Source organism: Fusarium graminearum, chromosome 2 (genome assembly GCF_000240135.3).
Source record: "Fusarium graminearum PH-1 chromosome 2, whole genome shotgun sequence".
Lineage (NCBI taxonomy): Eukaryota > Fungi > Ascomycota > Sordariomycetes > Hypocreales > Nectriaceae > Fusarium > Fusarium graminearum.
In genome coordinates this window covers 4995824-5017312 of record NC_026475.1, presented here as the reverse complement: position 1 = coordinate 5017312, position 21489 = coordinate 4995824, and the positions used below count along the sequence as shown (strand labels likewise).

Below are 21489 nucleotides of genomic sequence, written 5' to 3'. Positions count from 1 at the left end.
ATCTGTTAGAAGAAGGGGAGGAGGTTGTAGCACGACGTGGTCGGGTTTTGTTTGCTGCTTTGAAATCCACCCACAATCGAGTGATAACATAACGTCGGGGTCCGGAGTTGCACCCCCCAAGAAGTGGGACCAGCGACTTCGGGAATCGGGCGAGGTTAAGCTACATAGTCTGAGAGTCTGAGTCTGAGAGTCTGGCTGCTAGCCTGCTTCAGACTTGCTAACCTGGAGCGAGTGCACGTGATTGTCATTCCTGACTAAGCAATTTACATGCTTGGCATCTGGATCCAAACTTTCTAGTTGAGCGCTTCAGTGTGGGAGATCTCGCGATACAGCATAACCCAACGTTTACGGCGACTCAACCCCTTCTCGCCGGTTCTGGAACCAATTGGAGGTCATTTCAGAGAGACTGTTGTCTCGAATCCTCCAAGATGTCGCAAGTTCTAGGTCTCGTGAGCAATCCCCAAAATGTATATCTTAAAACTTCCTCAAGCCTAATCAATATCTAATAGACCAAACTCGCCTACTCTCGAGTATGGCACGGTGTTTCCGCCTCCGCTCCCCACGCCACTCTATCGACTCAGCCCGGTGTGACACCGCCCTCGCTCGGCCGCCTCGCATCCCGCATCGCCGTCCTCCTCATGGGCAAGCACAAGCCGATCTTCGACCCCTCAACCGACTGTGGTGACTACGTTGTCGTCACGAACTGCGCCGCTCTTCACACTACTGGCCGCAAGAAGTGGCAAAAGCCATACTACCGACATACTACTCGACCTGGTAGCCTCAAGACCGTAACGATGGATGTCCTCATGGAGCAGCACGGAGGTAGTGAAGTGCTGCGCAAGGCTGTGAGCGGCATGTTGCCCAAGAACCGACTACGAGACAAGCGATTGGCTAGGCTTAAGGCTTTTGAGGGAGATGCACACCCGTACAAGCAGAACTTGATACGGTTTAGTGGGGTGCCAGTGGGCAAGCCTGGTTGGGAGAAGGCTGTCGAGAAGGTTCGTGAGGGCGACAAGAAACGACTATAAAGCGAGCGCGGGGGGTTACGATGGGATGAATGGCTGTGGGTTGAAGAGCAGTTTGGGCGGACTGGAAGTCCTTGTACTATCTGTACCAATATTTTGGGCATATTTATGACCTAGCATCAAGCAATTGTCAACGTTTTCTATGCTGTGGTCCCTCTCTCACTGTACTCTGAAATCAGCTGATGCATAGCTGATTCATGTCTTCCAGGCGAGATTTGCTTCTTGATCATGGAGTCCCCGCTGATCAACTAACTCATCTCATAGTCCAAATCAATCCTACTGAGTATGACATTTCAGGAATCTCTCACATGTGCAAATTTCACCACGCATCATGACGAAGGGAATCAAAGAGTTGGTCGAATAAACGCAATTGATTATCTCATATCTATTATCGGATCCAAGCCAGTCGCTTGGTATCAATCTTCTTCATGGATGCATCATGTTTCGCATCTTGACCTCTATCGTTAAGAAACACACAACATTTTTCGTTCCAACTCAAAGCTTTGATTGCAAACTGTCTCGAGAGACTTCGCACTTGATGAGACCATTGGGGCCGGACTGAGGAGCATAGACCTCGGCATCCTTGCCTGTGTTCTTGATTCCCTTATGCCAGCTAAGGTCTTCACAATGAATTAGTATGAGTATTATGTCATAGGAATAGTGGCTGAACTTACCAATCTCAAAGTAATGCTTGTTAGGTAGTGAATAAGTGACTGTCGCGACTTCAGGCACAGATTCGAGGATAAGATCCGACATCTTGTACATGGTGGCTTGTACACTAGCACTCGCGTCCTCGGCGAAGGTTTTCAGGGTGATGTTGCGTGCCGCCTCACGCACGGTGTCGAACTTGGGAGCAAATTGCTTAACAGCATCAACAGAATCGAACTTCTTCCACTTCCAGGTAGCATCAACATCCGTTGAGAAGATACGGTCCCATGTCTCAGGAAGTGTTGTGTACTCGTCGCGGACAAAGCCATGGAAAGCGGAACCGGTGCTCTTGAGAACGGTCAAACCAACGAGAGAGCTCTTGATTTCAATACCTTCCTGTCGGCTGACTCGGACCTCGACATTTCGGGTCTCCTCGCCATCCTTGAAAAAGCTGTGAGGATGGGGCTTGCCATCAACATCAAGACGCGCCCAGCGAACAGTCTTGACGCTGACATTGGCGACATGGATGTGCTTGTACTTTTCAATAAAGTGGCTGCCGAGGATTGAAGCGTACAGCTCAGGGGGGTTGACAGGATTCTCCTTGGCGGTAATGTAGATGGTGTTCTTGATAGAGTCTGTGGCAACGACAACACTGTTATCGGCCTGTGTGTACGAGGTCTCAATCTCGCCCTCGAGGAGACAGCAGACGGTCATCTCTGTGACGGTCTGAACACCGGTAGAAGAATCGCGGTCAACCTTGCAGACGCGGACATTGTCCTTGCCGTAGCGAGCAGCAGATACGTAAGGCATCGTAATAGTTTTGTTTTGTTCTGTTTTGGTCTGAAGTTGATGAATGAAGGTACAATCAGATAAGCAGTATGTGATGGTTGATCAGATAAGCTGTATTGGAACAAATGTTTGAAGCTACTATCGCTAAGAGATAAGACGTGTGGAAGGTTGGGATCAAGAACAACACGGCACGAAATAAGGGAGGGAACAGGCTTCTAATATACAAAACGGTTGGAACGTCAGCCCCCCTCCTAATAGCAACAACAACTAAGCAAGCACGCAAGGCTACTTACCCCAAGCGGCTCAACGGACGGAGACGGACGTTGGCGATTCATCAAGAACGAGCGCCCGCGGCCGAAGAAGCAAAGCCGGGTATTGCAATTGGCAAGGAAGACATTGAATCGAAGCCTACCTTGCCATGGTATGGGGCGATCAGGGTCGGTGCCGGGCTACGGAGGACGCCGATGCCCTGGATACGGTATATCGGGGCCCGCCTGAAGCATTGGACCTCTTGGAGTTTCTTATCTCAACTTGTCTGTCTTATTTGGCTCATGGATATGCAATTCAAAATACAACTTTGACCGTATGATTTTTGTGAGATGCACACATACACAGAGACAAGTCGTGTCATTGTGGTTTCTCAATGATAAACTTGCAGGTATGGAGTCTAACATGAGCACATCACATGAGTACCTGTGGTAGATAAGTCAAGTACCCAAGCAAGCCATTGCTTACCATGTTGAGATTTACAAAACTTGACTAACAACCGCGATACCTCGCGATTTATTTTAATGATTTTCACAGACTTGATAAAATAGAAGCCCATGTGTATCGTTCGTAGAGGCTTTTAACAGCAAACCAGAAGAGATGGCTGAATTGAGGTAGTTTGGACTATTAGAATCATTATTCCAGCATAATTGAAGCTATACAAACACGCAAAATGTTGGGTCGTTACTCGATATCAAGTGTTGACCACAAAGCGGCGACTGTACAATGCATGACAATAGCGTGCTGTTCTCTTTTGGTTGAGCTGAGTAACTGACCAATGTATTCATATCCAGTACCGAAATTGTCCTCAAGGTTACACCGCAGTAGCGAAAAGAGCAATCTTGAGAGTTGGTCTTCCTCGTGACAATCATTAGACCATTAAGCTGTTGAACGCGTTAATGGCTTTAGTGAGGCCCGGACAATAGATCTAATCTGCAGCTACCTTTTATGGCGCATTTATAGAGCTGCAGGTTAGGTTTAGTGCCTGTAGATGGAATGCATCACCATCTGGCTGGGTCCCGTCCGGTTCTGTCTGCCTCCAGGTCCACTCTGGGGCCCTGGCTACTGTCCCGCAACCCAACGACCTCTAACTTCGATCCTCCAATCAATAGCCTGCTCCTTCATCAAACCCTGTCGAACTGCTCTTCGAGTCTCCTTCGTTTTGCTTTTGATATTAACCTATCTACGTAGTCTACAGGCATCAATCTAGATATTGCTTGTACCAGCGATCTAAACTTTGGTTTCCAGCCCGTGGTTGCGTCGCTACCTTATACCCACAAATCACAAAGTGTCGCATCTACCACACAACGACGACTCCGCTCTCTCGAAACTCCAGCTTAAACCACGATTTCTCTATCCAGATACAACGTCCGTCCCCACGCGATCGACGAAAACGCGGTCGGACCTATACTTGCAACGAAATACTATCATTACTCTCGCTTCCGACATCGATCTGAACTCTGCCGTATCACGACCGGCTCGTTTCTGTACCAAACGATATTGTACCGTATACGAACCTAAATCGCGATCGCATCATTCGCCATCGATTTATCAGACGCTCAGTTGATCGACGAATGCTCCTCCACCACTCTTGGGCCCAGTCCCAACCGGTGGGCTGCTCGCCATTGTCATGCTGAGCTCCTCTGCAGCTCAGAAGGGAATGACCCCTCCGAGCCAATCTTCCCAGCCTAGTCTACCTCAGCAGTTGTCTGGCCGTACGAGCTTTGATCGGGGTGACTCGGGCTTACAACCTCCCAATGGTGCCAACAACCGCAACCTGTCCGCCTCAGGCGTATCCTTTGCGCCCAGAGGGAGCAGTCTCAATGTAGCACCCGGCAGCTTCAGCTCAGAGCTGCGCAGTCGAGCTGGGAGCAAAACCGAAGCGGGGTCGGTATACCCAAGCAGTTTCATGGACAAGGTGGAAGAAGCCGACGCGGACACACTAGCTGAACAAGCTCTAGCAAATCTCAGGGAGAGGCTTAACCGTGAGATGAAAATCAAGGAGGGTAGTGAGAACATGCTTGAGGCGCTGAACTCTAAGAAAGCGAAGCAGACCAAAGAGCAACGGCAGAAGGTCGAGGCAGAGCTCAACGCGAGCAACTTGCGTATCAAGGACCTGCGCCAGAAGATCTCCGACACCCAGCGTACACGACAAATCCCGCCCGACACACCGAAAAGAAATCGTACTCAGAGCAACACTATCGAATCCACCAGACCTATCGGATTACGTTCACCACAGAGCGTTTCGCGATCAATTGGAGAATCTGACGCCGAGGAACCGACAGAAAGCCCGACTTTTGCACTCGCCGAATTACTTCAAGCTCTGGAAGTGGAGGGTATGACACCTGAGTACTATGTCTCGCGAGGAAACCAGTTGGTCGATCTTTTCCAGCGATATCCTACTCTCAAATATGATTTGGTCTGGTCAGTCTTTGGGCTCCGTATGCAGGTAATGCTGCTGAGCGAAAGCCGCGAGGTTGTGGCTGCTGGCTATCGAATGACCCGATATGCGATATCCGATGTCGCATCCCTCAAAAAGATTCGCAGTCTGAACACAGACTATTTGGTAATTCGGTAAGTATTTTGATTTGAACTAATTTCATGTACTAACATCTCAGGTCTTTGAACAACTATCGCAAGGCGGATGTTGAACGTGAGCAGGCACTCAAGTTCGTTCGCGCTTTCCTCGATGTCAAAGGTGGAGTCAAAGAGGTCTCTCGATCTGTTGTACGCACAATTGTTGCAGTTGCTGAGCATGGGGAGGATCGACGGCCAAACGGCCAGTCAGTTGAAGGAGACATAGACCGTCTACGACCTATCTGCATCGAAACACTAGCAGAAATTATAGTGCAGGATCCAGCACTTTTGGTAGCATCCGGTGGTCTGGGACCACTGACTGAGGCGCTCGCTGAAGGCGTCTATAAAGCTCCGGAGAGCTTGGCCTCTGCGTTCCTGTACTTGCTCGATTCTCCTCAGACACGAAAGTACATACAGCCAGGTTATGGACTTGAGGTGCTTTTTACCGTTTTCACCGACCACCTCCTTACCAACGAAACTGTCATGAAGCAAAACGCCAAGGCCATTGCGACAGCTTTGAAATCATGGCCTGGATTGATGACCCTATGCATGTATGATCTACGAACGATTCGATCTTTCGTCACGAGCATGCTGCTGCCCAGCGATGTAGTCCGCGAGACAATTCTCGACCTCATCTTTTCTCTTTTGCGCATTAAGCCGCCAGCCTGGGCGACATCGTTCCTGGCAGGAAGAAGGTTGACAACATACGGCAGAGTAGCGAATTTGAGGTCTTCCCAAAAAGAAAAGAGCCAGTCGCAGTTCATGGAGGAGGATAGTGGCGAGCAGAATTTCGTCGAACACTATACTGCCCTGTTACTCGCCATCTTCATCCGAGCAGGTCTTTTGCCTATTCTCCTGAAGATCGCCCAAGGGGACGAGAACCCAACACTTCAGCGCAAAACAACTCTGCTGATCAGCGAAGTTCTCAAACTTGCCAGCCGTCTCTTGCCACCGTCCTGGAGTGCTGAGCTTCATCTCTTGCCAGAGCTCTTCTCATCTGCAGCTAATATTGGTAACAATGATCACTGGGTCGCGTCAGGGATTGTTTACCAAATTAGCAGTGTCAGTCGGACATTGTATCGAAGCACGCCATCGGGTGCTCTATCAGGAGCGTTATCATCTGGCAACCACACAACTGAAATGTCAGCAATTGACGAAGCACCCAAATCCCATCAGTCTTTGGTCTTTGATGATGCCACCTTCAGGCAACTCCTCATTGACAGCAATGTACTCAACAGCTCTAACTACGCCAAGTGGAACTGGGAAACCATAATCAAGATCATCGACGGACCTTTGCAGAGCGGCAAGCGATTAGAGGAAGCCATCAAAGCGTCCAAATTCATGAAGAGAATCATCAGCTTCTACCGGCCATTCAAATACAGGTTTGCCAATGTGAAGAACACTCGAGGCACTCAAAAGTATGTACGGGCTGGCTGCGCCCTGATGCATTCGCTGCTTCAATCCCCCGAAGGCATCAAGTTTTTGGCGGACAGCAAACTGCTCAGGCAGATAGCGGAATGCCTAGCACAATGCGATCCGGTAAGGTCTACTGCTCTAGTTTTTTCTTCTTATTTACTAACATCTACCCCAGACTAGTGGACTCACAGCCCAGTACCCAATGTTCTCAAAAGACAGAGTGACCGACACATTGTGCGCGGGCTACTTCTCGATGGTTGGTGTTTTGAGTGGCGACCCAAAGGGACTCCAATTACTAGAACGGTGGAGGATGTTCAACATGATATACCACATCATGGACCTGAAGCAGAGGCCTGACCTCATTAAGCTGCTTCTTTCGAGCTTCGATTACAGTGTCCAAGGCCATCCTCGTGTCTTGGTCTCTAAAGCTTTGACGGCTGGTACGAAGGAAATCCGAATCCACGCAACGAATGCTCTTCGCAAATACGCAATTCGCCCAGTACCATCAGCCAATAGTCAGGGTGGTGTAGGCGATTCTAAATGGGCTATTCAGTTGCTGGTTACACAACTTTATGATCCCGAGATTGAAGTTTGTGCAACAGCTGTGAAAATTCTCGAGCAGGCTTGTAACCGCAAGACCTATCTAGAATACATTGTCGAATGCAGGCCAGCTCTGGATCATTTAGGCGAGATTGGAGCACCACTTCTTCTACGCTTCTTGTCGACTTCTATTGGATATCACTATCTGGACGGATTGGACTACATTAGCAACGAAATGGACGATTGGTTCCTGGGACGCAACGACACCTACGTCAAGGTTATTGAGGCAAGCCTTGCCAAGACGTTTCTCATTGATGGAGATGAGCACAATCCTCGCATGAGCTTATTCAACGATGGCGAGATTGATGGGGAGTACCATGACAGCCACGTACCGCCGCACTTCTATCGAGAGTTGACACGCACTCAAGAAGGATGCAGGCTGCTTAGTGATAAGGGTCACTTTGAGGATTTCGCTGCCACGATCCGCGATCATGGCATGGATACGGGCGATGCAGAGATGCTTGTCAAGGTTAAAGGATGTCTTTGGGCAGTTGGCAACGTTGGATCGATGGAACTTGGGGCGCCTTTCTTGGAGTCCAACGACGTGGTGGAACACATCATAGAAATTGCCGAGCACCACGAAGTAATGAGTTTACGTGGAACAGCATTCTTTGTTCTCGGTCTGATTTCCCGATCAACTCACGGTCTGGAGATTCTGTCCGAGAACGGCTGGGACGCCAACACGACACCGATGGGCAGCTCCCTTGGTTTCTGCATTCCCAACAACTTGTCCAAGCTATTGTCACTGACGCCGTGGAAACAAAAGGCAGTGACTTCGATTACTCTACCGCCAGGTCAACGCACAGCTCAAGAGCCACCGCCTCCTCGTGTTGCTAAGCCACCACTTGAGCCATCAGAGCTCCCTGCTCTAATGAGCGATGAGGATGTGAATACAAGAGTCTTGGAGCTCATTGTGGATCTCGGAAATATGGTTCTCTACAAAAAGGCAGTCACAGATCTTCAAAAGTTGCGAGCGCACAAGCCGACAGCTTTCCGAAGCACTGCATTCTTCAAAGAGGTGATGGCTGCAATGGAATGGAACCACTACCGGTTGGGGGTGAGGAGGATGGTTATAGACCTTTTCGATAAGAACGTTATGCGCCAAATCGTCTTTGATGAGGAGGAAGATGACGACGACGATAGCAGCGATGAGAGCGGAGAAGAAAGCGGCGAAGGAGGGAACAGCTCGGGCGATGATAGAACGGAGAGGCAGCGCAGCATCAGTGAGCCATTGGCACCGCCGCCAGAACTCACACCAGCCCCCCTCAGAGTGAGGCGGTAGAACGATGGCGACGAATCTTGGAGAGGAGAATTTACGTAGCCAATAGCAAGATAAAGTTGGAAAGTTTCAACTGTACGATACCAATGACAACAAGGATGACGGCACGTTCAGGGGAGGCGCTCTTGAGTTGTATATATCTTAGTGATGTGCGGTTAAAGTAAGGGGCCGGTGTCCGGACTGGAATTGGATCAAGGAGTTATTGGACAAAAAGTTAAGGAAGAGAAACGTTGGTTTGGTGAGTGGTAAATGTCTTCTTGAATTAAGCATTTACAAGCGAGTTGCAGTAGTGTTGCATAGGTAGTCTCAGTAGAGGCCAGTCACTGGTCGTGCCCACGACAATTGATCGTGTATAGAGAAACTACTCATGCATTTATTGTATCAATCAAGTTGTAATCGTCAGTTCCTAATCAGTCACACACTAAGCAGGTTATCATCATCATGAACTGGTGTGTGCGACGTGCCTTATAGTGACGTGAGTTACTTGAGCCCCACCAATGCCGCGCAGATTGACGGCGGCTGAACGCGGGATTAAGTCTCAGTCTCGACATCTACATACGATAGTATTCTTTTTAAGAATAATTCTTTGTATGTCTCTTTGGAATTTGCTGGTCCTATAATAAGAAATACCAGCAACATGGTTCAAGGACGAGTGCTTGTTATCGCGGGCTCGGACAGTTCGGGCGGAGCGTAAGTTGATTCCACTTCTGCCCTTCAGGATGGCATGATACAGTATCCTTTGACTATTTCAGTGTATTGAGCCAAAAATTCAGTGAAGATACTAACATATTTTACTTAGTGGACTTGAGGCGGATCAGAAAGTCATTGCTGCCCATGGCTGCTATGCCATGACGGCCACCACGGCCCTCACTGCGCAGAATACTCAGGGCGTCAAGGGCATTCATGTCATTCCCGCCGAATTTGTGTCCCAACAAATCGATGCTTGTGTAGAGGATGTAGGTGTCGATGTCATCAAGACAGGTGAGTGAACATATTCATCCTGTTATGGCCAGCGGTATAACTTATGACTCTTCAACAGGCATGCTTGCTTCAGCAGAGACAATAGAGATGGTTGAGAAAACTGTCACCAAACACAACATCCCATGTCTGGTTGTAGATCCAGTAAGTATAATCTCAACCTAAAATTTTCGACTTTGCTTACAGCCATAGGTCATGGTTTCGACTTCTGGCGCAACACTGCTCCCTAACGAAGCTATTCAACATCTCTGCAAGCATCTCCTGCCACACACCACAGTCCTCACACCAAACATTCCCGAGGCGGTACTGATTCTGTCTCAAAATGGTCAAGAAGCCCCTCAAGTTCGCAATGTCCAAGATCTTGAAACCATCGCGAAGCGAATCCAGGAGCTCGGTCCCAAGTGGGTGCTCGTCAAGGGTGGACACAGCCCTATGAAAGAGGACCTTACTGTAGCAGAGACCGAGGTTGAGAGACAATTTGTCTTTGATGTTCTTGTTGGAGGAAATGGAGAGGTCTTGAGGGTTAAAAGTCCGTACCAAGCAAGCTCGAGTACTCATGGCACAGGGTGCTCTTTGGCGTGTAAGTGATGTACCTGAGTTGAGATGCGCTTGAGGTATGCTGATGAGAAAAACAGCTGCTATTGCCTCGAACTTGGCCAAAGGAATTGACACACCCTCTGCTGTTCAGTCAGCGTGTCGATATATCGAAGCTGCGATTCGCACTGCGCCAGGACTAGGTAAGGGGCATGGTCCTCTAAACCACTTTCATTCAACCTACACTCTCCCCTTTGCTCCGTAAGTTTCAGGTCCTGTACTTCTTGCCATAGGCTGACCAGTTCAATAGCGGCTACTTTATCGAGTGGCTCCTTGAACGCCCCGACGTTCGTGATGTCTGGAAGGAGTTTGTGTACCATCCCTTTGTCATGGCCATGGGAGATGGAACTTTGCCTCTTGAGTCATTCAAGGGCTACATTATCCAAGATTACCTTTATTTGGTCAGTCTATTAATTACGATAAAGATGAATCCTGAGCTAACCAATGTCTACAGATTCACTTCTCGCGCGCTAACGCCCTCGCCGCCTATAAAGCGCAAAACGTCGAGGATATCTCCAGAGTACGTTCTCTTAGTCCAGGAATGAACTATTTACTTATCTGTCGTGCTTAGGCAACGCAAATTGTTCAGCATATCATGCACGAGTTGAAGCTCCATACATCCTACTGTGAGAACTTCGGCATTTCACTCGACGAGATGCGTGCCACGCCGGAGAAGCAAGGTAAGAAAGCTTATTTGTCTTTGTGAATCTCTTTTTCCTGAATCATCTCACTAAAGCATCACCTTAGCATGCACTGCTTATACTCGTTATGTCCTTGACGTCGGCCAGAACGGAGACTGGCTCGGTCTTCAGATGGCCCTCGCTCCATGCCTCCTTGGTTACGGCGCAGCGGCCAAGATGCTACATGACCACGAGAATACCGTACGTGAAGACAACACATATTGGGCTTGGATCAAGAATTACAATGAGGAAGACTACACCGATGCTGTCAAGCTAGGTTCTGGTAAGTTTCCGTTCACATCTATCGACGATTCTCTTACTTAACATATTCAAGCTCTACTCGAGAAGCACATTCAGTTGCAGTCGCCTTCCAGAATTGAAGAGCTCGTTCAAATCTTCATCCATGCACTCAAGGTAAATATTTTATGCCTTCGGTCATTATTATTCTTTTGCTAATCGCATACAGATGGAAATCGGCTTCTGGGAGATGTTCCCTGCTAAGCAGACCTAAATTCACAGGATTTGATGATACAACAAAAAAGGAGATATAGTCAGAGACAATTCAATTATTAGATATAGAATTGAGTATACACTTGGTTTTTGGTGTTTTATGTTTAGGCCAGGAAAAAGAAATCCAACGTAGGTATATGACGCCTCTAAACCCATGCTCCATTACCGATATACACACACATGTATACGTACATACATATATACAGACATACAGACATGACTCTTCGCTCACGATCAGACCATTTCTACAGGGCGTGGTCTCTCGTCATCTGGAAGCATGTATCTGAAGTCCTGCTCAGGAGGGGGAGCAAGAGCAGGCACTGGAGGAGCGTCGCTTTGCTCTTGTTGTCTTTGGGCCCGTCGCAGTTGTCCATTCTGTTGCTTCACCCACGAGTTCACTGAGCGAAATCTTGGTCGACCTTCCACCGAAGCTACTGTGGAAACAGTATCGCGGCGGCTAAATGTGTTTGTAGAAGTCTTCCATGTGGGTTGGCGAGAAGGAGTTGGCATTGTGGGAACGCTCTGGATGGTCTGGTAGTCAGGCGTAACCACGATGTCGCCATCGCCGAAGCCGGAAGAGATAGATGATAGTTCGCTGACACCGGTCTGACGTCTTGAAGCACCGTAAGCATATGGCGCGTTGGAAGGGAAGCGGTTGTGTTGCGGCTTGTAAGGTGGGCTAAGACCTTCTCTGGGAACTTGACGGGCAACGACCTGAACTTCGACAGCGTTCTCAACAAAGGATGTGCTTGTAGGGCTCACAGCATCAATGTCGTAGTTCGTTTGTTCCGTTCTGCCGCTCATTCTGTAGGCGCCCCATGGCTTAGCGGGCACAGCAAGATGAGTGTTGGACTGCTTGGGGATGGATGAAGGTATTTCAAAGGGTGAAGGGAGAGATGAAGGTGCGTATGCGGGGGAGGGCGACTGTGTGGAAGAGAAATGCCGTATCTTCTCATCGCCGACTTGTGAAGAGTAAGGAGGCGATGGATCTTCAATGGTATACCAGTCTTTGTGTCCAAGACGTGATCCCACAAAGGGTATTTTGGAGACGAGGCCCTCGAAGCGGTTAGGTTTCTCGAAAGACATGTCGTCGACAGGAGGAGGCTTCTTTGAGGTATTCTTCTTGGAGTAGAACTTCCAGACAAGGAAACCAACTCCGAGGAGGAGAAGGAAGGCACCTAGATATAACTGTTAGCTTCTTATGGGTCGACAGGGAACAAGAAGCAGTGACTTACCGACTGATCCTACACCCAATAGGATTTTATGAACATTTGAGTGAATTCCATCGCCTCCAGAGATCTTTTTAGATAAGTTAGCAAGCCCGAGCTTTCAATGCGGATGCCATGTGTCTCTTAATCCAAGACGACGCCATTGAACTTACCATGCTTCCGTCTGTGCTGCCCTCTGCTGATGGAGCCTGGACGCTTGGTGAATCTGTTGCTGTTGCAGGCAATTTTACTTCTAGGTCTTGATCGCTGACAGATTCCGTCTTTCCGGTTGGTTCTGGGTCGCTCTCCTTTTCATCATCGCTCTCCTCGTTCTCGTCGTCACTTCCACTTTCATCATCACTGCTATCGCTTCCGCTTCCACTCTCACTCTCGTATTTGATGGCTGTAGGCGTACTGGACACAGTGGAGTAAGGTTGCGTGGCAGTGGCAGTGGCAGTGGCAGTGGGATACTCTTCGAACATGGAAACATAGAGCTCGGACTCTTGAGCTGAGGTTTTGGCAGTGTCTCGACGAACTTTATGCCTAGCGGAGCGCCTTTTCATAATGTGAACATCGTACTTGTCATCGTCATCCTCGGCAATAGTCCAGTCCGGCACTGTTCCTGCAAATCCTCTCTTTGTCTTTGTCGGCCATCGAAGGTGACGTTTCTCTGTTGAAGGTGCCATTGTGTTGCAGTGGTATGTTGTTGGTATTGAGATTGTCGGTGCTGGCGTTCTTGTTCTTTTTCTTGTTGCTGGCTTAAGCGAATGTTGGTTTTAATAAGAAGAATAAGTATTAATTGAACTGTGTGTTCTCTAAAGTTGTACTGATGTTAATACCCAGGCATTGGGTGTCGGGCAAAAGAGTGTCGTTACGATTAAAGTCACAGACTTGAATCAGTAATTGAGCAGGAGAAAAAGTCAAAAGAAGGGCCAGCCTTGAAGAGAAACAGAGGAAGAAAAGAAGTAAGAAGTAAAAAAGATATAAAGGGCTTGGCGGGTAATGGTTTGAGAAAGAAAGGAAAACAAGAGAGAGTCGAAACGAAGAGGAAGGATGAGACACGATCAACAGTTACATTGGATACTTACGACACGATTACATCCATGTCAGGATCTAATAGACCACATAGACAATCAATAACCAAGGCGATCTCAGGGTTCAGGGGGGGGTTTAAAACGTTAGATGGTGGTTTGAGCACGAGACCAAAACCACGACCCATTCGTGGTCAAATTGATCATTTAGCTATATCGTTTGGCGGAATAACTTTGACTTGATAGTATGTGAATACAATTAATTGCATGGTAGCCTGTCGTTCATTAATCTCCTAACAGAAGTGGTGCAGAGAATGGCTGCAGTATTGTTAAGCGCGGGTAGCTATAGCTCCGTGATGGCCAGTAACTATGTAACTAGTAGGGGTATTGAGGTTATTCGTCTCGAAATATAGGCTCCTGTTTCAGCCGGCCCGGCGTCGCCAGAGATTAATCAAGATATTTATGCAGGGGGGTTAGACCATATCACACGCATGTCATGTCACTAGACGGGTTTCTCAGAAAGCTGTGTGTTTATGAGATAGATTGGATATTAAACAAAGGATGATGTTCTCTTTGACATGTTATGCATATAAATCGTCAACTGTTATCCAGTTATTCGTCAATCGTCCAATTACAACCCAACACTTCTTCGAGGCGAACCAAATGATCAACACAGGGTTATCCCCATCTCCAGACCAGGTGCTGCTTCAGATACGCTGACCCGAGACGGACGCAACAATCTGAAGCTTGTTTTGCGTCAAACGATACCCCGACATCAAGACAGACTGAGTCGCGTCACATCATTATCGATCAATTATTTGCCGTTATCCTGATCATCAGCCAACCAACCCCATGTTTCTGCAAACGAGTAGCAAAAAATCTGCGATTGATGGCGCGTCCAAAAACGGTCCGATATGAAGAAGCTTTGGTCGTCGAGTGGATGTTTGATATTGAATCATGGTGGATATCACTATTCTTTTATAGACCCCTTGAGAAAGGCCTCTGTCTGGTTCAGTCTACCAGTTCCAAAATTCTAGGCATAGCGGCGGCGAAAAAAAAATGTCTTAATGCTTCAGTCACAATGATGACAGTGAGTGGCAAACATTGATCTTGTCGCACAAAGATTTCTTGCATATCATTCAGGCTGATGTCACGCCAATGAAACGGGACATAACCAGAGGCAGCCCAACCCTGAACAGCCTCTATGTACGCCATCTACACTGATGTCACTAAGTACAAGGTAGTGAATGCATATTACTATCACTTAGTTGCGGTGGTTATAAGAGCTAACTAGCTAGCAATGTCTTGCTTCTGCCACCGCATCTTGGAAACAAATAAACGAAATGACGGGTGAAGTTGAATTAAACGCGATCCTCTTGAGCGCTCTCACCGAGCACCTCCTGACGATGAGTTCCTCGCCCACGCCGAAATTATTGATTTACCAAGAAGAAAAATAAAAGAAAGAACCAAGCGCAGTTCCATCATTAGCGCGCTTGCGGACAAAAGCGAGAGCGAGAGATGGAGATGGAGAGAGTCTGTCTCGTCTCTGATACTCCAAGATAAGATCCACCCGGTCTAAAGGGGGCGAAACAGAACGGGCACTAACTAACTTGGGCTTTTTTTTCTTAAGGGTTCAGTTGAGGTTCGGGTTGAATTATCACGAGATGATGAATTGTGCGCATTTTCGGATACAAGGCTGGCTTGGCTGAGCGCGACAAGAGGCTGTATTGCGGCTCCGCGATGGCCTGAACTGCACTGCACCACCAAACTGGAAAGTCAGGGATACATTGCATTGCTGACCCCAATATACTCTTTCGATTCTGGGGTAATTTGACTTACCATCTCAAATGTCATGTAGCATACATACGTCAAGATCTGAGATTGCATGTGTATCTAGATTGCCTCCCATGTTTTAGATGCAGGGCGAGGTAAGCTATATGGTGTTTCGATGCCTTTATAATACAGCGCAACACAACCTGCCGCAACTTACAAGGTGAAACCAGGTGGTGAATCACAAGATAGTGGGATGAGAGATAAACGACAATTATCTCTGTCATGGAATTCAATTCGATTACCATCCGCTTAATATTCCTGGTCAAGATGTACCTCTTTTGGCATGTGAAAGCGAATACACTAACTAATAGAAGCTCAAATCGCGCATGTTTAGTAACTACCTTATGGCTTTCTGTAAAGACCGCAAAACTTCAGTCGTATCAGTTTGTCTTTACCAAATCGATTCCGATAAGCATATAAAGGGATATGTCTGAGTTTACACATGCTTGAAAGCGCGAGAAACCGGGTTTTCACCGAACGACGATATCTTACGATCACCTGGTCGGGATTATTCCACAACTCATTGAGTCTTTATCCATCAACCTTTACATCTTGGCATATAGTTCGCAGCGATTTCTAATGTGACGCTTTGTCATGATAATACCGGACGGCCGGAAACGGAGTGACACCGAGTTTCTGTCCACCCTTACACGAATTGCACTACCTATTGGGTACAGACACATGCTTTGCTCACAAGCAATAAAACAAGTGGTAAACAGAACCAACCAAGGAGAACCCTCGCTTCTGTTGCATTTTCACAGGCGTCCCATCATGAAAGAAACATATACAGGGGTGCTCGGTGTTGTGAAGTTTCGTTATAGACGGCGTGTGAAAGAGCTCAGTCTTGACAAGACAAAATCCTATATCTTTTATCCATCAATGACCGGCAAATATGCCCTTTAAGTGTCCCAATTTTCACTGTTGAAAAAGCTCTGGATCGGGGTCAGAGCCGGTCCGATGGATGAATTAGATGGGTTAGGACGAATGGATTGAATATGGAAAATGGTAAGCGAGAGTTGTCGTTATGATAATTTACCAGCCCTTGTATCCAGTCTCCCTATGGCTCTTAAATGCTTTTAAATATGCAGTGAAAATGGCTTCAATGAAAAGAGAATTGTGACTGAAGTCCTTCCAAATCAATTTGACCGACGATTTGAATCCAATGTCGTTCAGTGGGCGTCATCCAGGGCATGGCAGCTGAAGGACCGGTAAGTCGACCCGCACCACTACCCAAGCTTGGAGGCGACGGGACAAGGAACTTGAACTTTTTAGTGGAGCATCAACCACAAGCAAGAAAAGAAATACCTAGAGGAATGTCTTATCTCGACAAGGAGTAAGAAAACAAACCGAACACTACTTGCTACAACTATACCATCATCTTTTCTTACACCCTCCACTACCTAGTGCCCGGCCAGCCGGCTTCTGAGTTCTGACTTACCTAGTACCCAAGTATCGAGGTACAGTCTACACTGTAGCTAACTAAATTCTCTCGCCCTCCTTCGTGGGTTGTGACTGATTCTCCTTCGACTCACCTCTGTCCGTCACCAGCTCCTTTCGCTTGCGACGCCTTCACTTGGTCCAGAGACTCCTAGTCCTGCCTCTCCGATTCCCCCCTTCTTTCATCTCCAATCGCTCCCAATTGAGCTCCTTTCTACCTCCTCCTCCTTCACAATGGCTTCCTCCGCGCGAGCCATGACGGCCCTCTCCAGGGTCGGCCACATGGCACCCAGCAGTCGCATCGCAGCTCGCGCCCTCTCGACTGTTTCCAAGACCTCTGCTCGACCTTCTGTCGCCATGAGACTGAACAATACTGGACGCATTGCCTTTCGAAGGGCTTACGCTGACGAAGCCCCCAAGCCCAGACCTGGCAAGATTCGACGAACCCTGCGATGGACATGGAGGATTACATACCTCTCTTTCGGTGCTCTCGTCGGTTACACATGCTACGTTATCTACGATGACCGTCACCCTCAAGAGCAGTTCCAGCCTGACCCCTCCAAGAAGACTCTTGTCGTTCTCGGTAAGCCACCTGCCCGCGCATAGTCACCAGATGCTGGACAGAGATACTGACGCAATACCCTCATATAGGATCCGGATGGGGCTCTGTTGGTCTCCTGAAGAACCTCGACACCGAGAACTACAACGTCATCGTTGTCTCTCCCCGCAACTACTTCCTCTTCACCCCTCTCCTGCCTTCATGCACAACCGGTCTCATCGAGCACCGCTCTATCATGGAGCCTGTTCGCACCATCCTCCGCCACAAGAAGGGTGCTGTCAAGTACTACGAAGCTGAGGCTTCCTCCGTGGACCCTGACCGCAAGATTATCAAGATCAAGGACAACACCGAGGGCAAGGGCCCCCAGTCCGAGACCGAGATTCCTTACGACATGCTTGTCATCGGTGTCGGTGCTGAGAATGCCACTTTCGGTATTCCTGGTGTCCGCGAGAACAGCTGTTTCCTCAAGGAGATTGGCGACGCCCAGCTGATCCGCAAGAAGATTATGGACTGTGTTGAGCGAGCTTCCTTCAAGGGCCAGTCCCAGGAGGAGATCGACCGCCTCATGCACATGGTCGTTGTTGGTGGTGGTCCCACCGGTGTTGAGTTCGCTGGAGAGCTCCGCGATTTCTTCGAGGAGGATATCAAGAAGCTGATCCCCGATATCAGCCACCGCTTCAAGGTCACTCTTATCGAGGCTCTTCCCAACGTTCTCCCCTCTTTCTCCAAGCAGCTTATTGAGTACACCGAAAACACAATGCGTGAGGAGAACATCGACATCAAGCTCAAGACCATGGTCAAGAAGGTGACAGAGGACTTTGTCGAGGCTGAGTTCGCTGGTCCCGATGGCAGCAAGCAGACTCTCCGCATTCCCTACGGTCTGCTTGTCTGGGCTACCGGTAACGCTGTCCGACCCATCGTCCGTGATCTTATGGGTAAGGTCCCCGCTCAGAAGGACTCCCGCCGCGGTCTTGCCGTCAACGAGTACCTCGTCGTTCAGGGAACTCGCGACATCTGGGCCGTCGGTGACTGCGCTGTTGCCGGCTACGCCCCTACCGCCCAGGTCGCTTCCCAGGAGGGTTCTTTCTTGGCCCGTCTGTTCAACAACATGGCCAAGACGGATACTCAGGAGGAGCGCATCAAGGAGCTTAGCAGCAGCCTGAACCTCAAGCAGGGCAATTCTGCCGAGATCGCCGCTGAGATTGAGTCTCTTGAGAAGCAGCTCCGCCGTATCAAGGACGTCAAGCCCTTCCGATACTCCCACCAGGGTTCTTTGGCCTACATTGGTAGCGAGAAGGCTGTTGCCGATGTTCCTTGGTTCAACGGCAACATTGCCAGCGGTGGTGGTTTGACCTACCTGTTCTGGCGAAGTGCTTACCTTTCCATGTGCTTCAGCAGTAAGTTTTAACATTTTTTACACGCCTGGTACAGATATGCTAACTAAATGCTCCCAGCCCGAAACCGTGTTTTGGTCGCTGTTGACTGGCTCAAGTCCAAGGCCTTCGGCCGTGATGTCTCTCGAGAGTAAACCTTCCGATACGACAAACCTTTTTACGCGACGAGGTTCGATACCCTGATATGAGCTATGGTGGTGGTGGATTCGAAATTCAGTCTACACTGCCTAGCTTACGATGATCTGTTCTTGGGAGGGTGTGCTTGGAGCATTGTGCATAGGCCTATGAAGCCTAACTGAGCCGGACTAATAGAGGTCTGATTGGAGTTGGGTTGGGGTTTGCATGCTTCATGGTGTATACCTCGAGTTGGTCCTTCTTTTTGATTGTTCTTTAATTTTTCTTTGTTCACGGATATAGATGGGAGAGGCAGGGCCCTTGTATGACATAGCTAGAGCGCGCAGAAAAGCAGGAAAAGCTTGTGAGACGTTGAAGAAAACGAATGAAGAAGACTCGGCATAGTGAATCAAGAGTTGGCTCTTTTACCAGTGACTGTCGTTTGAAAGCTTACAATGTACACACATATTTTGACATGTGATACTCGGGCATCAAGGGCTGCCACAACATGGCCAGCAACCTCATCAGGATCGCAAGACAATTTCTAGGAACATGTAATATGTGTTACCGATTTTTTCCATGACCAGGCATTTCAGGCTTCAAGAAAACGAACGACATGCAAGTCTGGTCTGAAATGGTAAAGACTAGTGTTTTATTATCTGCATTTCATGTGCCTGGTCCGGACTGGCTTGGTCTTCTTGTGGGTATCAATATCAAGACTAGCATCGAGGCTATCTAAGCTGCCATCAAAAGTAAAAAAAAAGTCCCGGTGGAAGCTCGGGGGTCCGGGTTTGCAACTCGGACTGCGGGGCACAAAAGCTCCTCGCATCAAACCAACATGCGGAGCTTCTAAGTTACTGCTCAGCTGTGGAAAAGTTGTGTTGCTTGTTGCTATCCCAAGGTAGGTAATCCATTGCAACAGTTAGCCAAGTTTCACTCTTAAAAATGGGTGACTCATCCAATATCTCCGGTCGGGACTATGCCATTCAATTAGACACCGATGATGTTCTTAGACATACCCGTGACGAATTCAATATCCCATCCAAAGCCGATGTAGCACGCAAAACTCTCCCTTCAGGCGACAGTGCAGGTAAGTGTCATTGTCCCTTGTTAGGAAACCCTGCTTTGCCGTGTTGACAAATTCGTTTAGACGCGAACGATAAAGCCATCTACCTTGTAGGCAACTCTCTTGGTCTTCAGCCCAAGCGCACGGCAGAGCGAATTCAGCAGTACCTTGCAACATGGCGCACCCAGGGTGTCCAGGGCCACTTCAAGACCCTTGGTGATTCCCCTCTGCCGACTTGGTTAGATGTCGATGCTCGCGCTGCCGAAATGATCGCGCCTATCGTTGGTGGCAAGGTCAGTGAGGTGGCTGTCATGCAGACGCTCACGGCGAACCTGCACTTCTTGATGGCAGCATTCTACAAACCTGATATCAAGGGCCGTCATAAGATTATCCTGGAGAGAAAGGCATTCCCGAGTGATCATGTTAGTGATTGTCCCAGGTAGTAACTAAAATGCTAGCTAACATGCAGACTTGTTTAGTATGCAGTCGAAACGCAAATACGCCATCATGGACTCTGCCCCGGAGATTCTATGATTACACTCGAGCCTCTCAACAACGAAGACATCCTTTCTGATGACTATGTTGAGTCCGTTATCGAGCAACACGCTTCTACAGCAGCCGTGCTTCTTCTCCCCGGTATCCAATACTACTCAGGCCAACTCCTCGACATCAAACACTTGACTGCCTTTGCTCGCGAGCGTGGTATATTTGTCATTTGGGATCTTGCACATGCGGCAGGAAATGCACCGCTATCCTTGCACGACTGGAATGTCGACGCTGCTGCTTGGTGCACTTACAAGTACCTCAACGGTGGGCCAGGTTGCATCGGTGGTCTATTCGTTCACGAACGTCACGCACAAGTCGGGGAGGATGGAACGCACAACGTAAGGCTTGCCGGATGGTGGGGAAACGACAAGACAAAGCGGTTCGAGATGAGACCCGGCTTCATCCCCGTCCCTGGCGCAGCAGGGTTTCAGCTCAGCAACCCCTCGGTTCTCGACATAACCTCGCTCTGCGCCTCTCTCGAAATATTCGAACTCGCTGGTGGCATGGCTCCCTTACGGGCCAAGAGCATAAGGCTGACGGGGTATCTCGTCTCGGAACTGAAGAAGCTACCGGCGGACATGAGCGCGTACTGGCAAATCATCACTCCTAGCGAGGAAGACCGCCGTGGGGCACAACTAAGCCTGCTTCTGGCCGATGGATTACTAGACGATGTGATGGCAGGTTTGGAAAGGAGGAGTGTCTTGGTTGATGAACGCAGACCAAACGTTATTAGAGTTGCGCCGGCACCGCTTTACAATACGTTTCTGGATTGCTGGGAGTTTGTAGATGCTCTCCAGGGAGCCTTGGGTGAGGCACTGGATATGAAATGGAAGAGAGAGCAGATGGACGAGTAGCAGAAGTTTAAATGCAAATCTCCCAAATCTAAAAGAAATCAAGAAATATTCAAGACTGTGTTTCTCGTCGATGTGTTGGGCCAT

The 21489-nt window shown here is 48.6% G+C and overlaps 7 protein-coding genes across 7 annotated transcripts; 5 read left to right on the top strand and 2 right to left on the bottom strand.

Moving 5' to 3' along the window:
- Positions 1-428: 428 nt before the first annotated feature.
- Positions 429-1028, top strand: FGSG_04125 (60S ribosomal protein L23; the record flags this gene model as incomplete). The annotated part of the gene is made up of 2 exons (XM_011323209.1): positions 429-449; positions 510-1028. 2 exons carry the CDS (start codon positions 429-431, stop codon positions 1026-1028), a joined length of 540 nt encoding a protein of 179 aa, XP_011321511.1.
- A 351-nt stretch (positions 1029-1379) lies between these two features.
- On the bottom strand, positions 1380-2635 carry FGSG_04126 (uricase). The gene is made up of 2 exons (XM_011323208.1): positions 1700-2635; positions 1380-1645 (listed from the first exon to the last, which is right to left on the bottom strand). Exons 1-2 carry the CDS (start codon positions 2481-2483, stop codon positions 1521-1523), a joined length of 909 nt encoding a protein of 302 aa, XP_011321510.1. The 5' UTR covers positions 2484-2635; the 3' UTR covers positions 1380-1520.
- Positions 2636-4359: 1724 nt separating this feature from the next.
- FGSG_04127 (uncharacterized protein) lies at positions 4360-8604 on the top strand (the record flags this gene model as incomplete). Its single annotated transcript, XM_011323207.1, has 3 exons — positions 4360-5303; positions 5348-6845; positions 6898-8604. 3 exons carry the CDS (start codon positions 4360-4362, stop codon positions 8602-8604), a joined length of 4149 nt encoding a protein of 1382 aa, XP_011321509.1.
- Positions 8605-9238: 634 nt separating this feature from the next.
- Positions 9239-11364, top strand: FGSG_04128 (uncharacterized protein; the record flags this gene model as incomplete). The annotated part of the gene is made up of 11 exons (XM_011323206.1): positions 9239-9291; positions 9401-9582; positions 9641-9723; positions 9772-10159; positions 10215-10374; positions 10424-10574; positions 10628-10693; positions 10745-10853; positions 10921-11136; positions 11188-11267; positions 11320-11364. 11 exons carry the CDS (start codon positions 9239-9241, stop codon positions 11362-11364), a joined length of 1533 nt encoding a protein of 510 aa, XP_011321508.1.
- Positions 11365-11394: 30 nt separating this feature from the next.
- On the bottom strand, positions 11395-13257 carry FGSG_04129 (uncharacterized protein; the record flags this gene model as incomplete). The annotated part of the gene is made up of 3 exons (XM_011323205.1): positions 11395-12541; positions 12599-12662; positions 12745-13257. The coding sequence occupies 3 exons, from the start codon at positions 13255-13257 to the stop codon at positions 11598-11600; spliced, it is 1521 nt and encodes a 506-aa protein (XP_011321507.1). The 3' UTR covers positions 11395-11597.
- A 3700-nt stretch (positions 13258-16957) lies between these two features.
- On the top strand, positions 16958-19374 carry FGSG_04130 (external NADH-ubiquinone oxidoreductase 1). Its single transcript, XM_011323204.1, has 3 exons — positions 16958-17455; positions 17524-18828; positions 18886-19374. Exons 1-3 carry the CDS (start codon positions 17107-17109, stop codon positions 18957-18959), a joined length of 1728 nt encoding a protein of 575 aa, XP_011321506.1. The 5' UTR covers positions 16958-17106; the 3' UTR covers positions 18960-19374.
- A 510-nt stretch (positions 19375-19884) lies between these two features.
- FGSG_04131 (uncharacterized protein) lies at positions 19885-21405 on the top strand (the record flags this gene model as incomplete). Its single annotated transcript, XM_011323203.1, has 3 exons — positions 19885-20029; positions 20090-20427; positions 20485-21405. 3 exons carry the CDS (start codon positions 19885-19887, stop codon positions 21403-21405), a joined length of 1404 nt encoding a protein of 467 aa, XP_011321505.1.
- Between the last annotated feature and the right edge of the window lie 84 nt (positions 21406-21489).

Bases quoted from the DNA above. Each gene is read 5' to 3' on its own strand.
- FGSG_04126 (XM_011323208.1), bottom strand. From the start codon at position 2,483: ATGCCTTACGTATCTGCTGCTCGCTACGGCAAGGACAATGTCCGCGTC. The intron at 1,646-1,699 runs GTAAGTTCAGCC...TTCATTGTGAAG, and splicing joins CAAGCATTACTTTGAGATTG to ACCTTAGCTGGCATAAGGGA.
- FGSG_04130 (XM_011323204.1), top strand. From the start codon at position 17,107: ATGGCTTCCTCCGCGCGAGCCATGACGGCCCTCTCCAGGGTCGGCCAC. The intron at 17,456-17,523 runs GTAAGCCACCTG...ACCCTCATATAG, and splicing joins GAAGACTCTTGTCGTTCTCG to GATCCGGATGGGGCTCTGTT. The intron at 18,829-18,885 runs GTAAGTTTTAAC...AAATGCTCCCAG, and splicing joins CCTTTCCATGTGCTTCAGCA to CCCGAAACCGTGTTTTGGTC.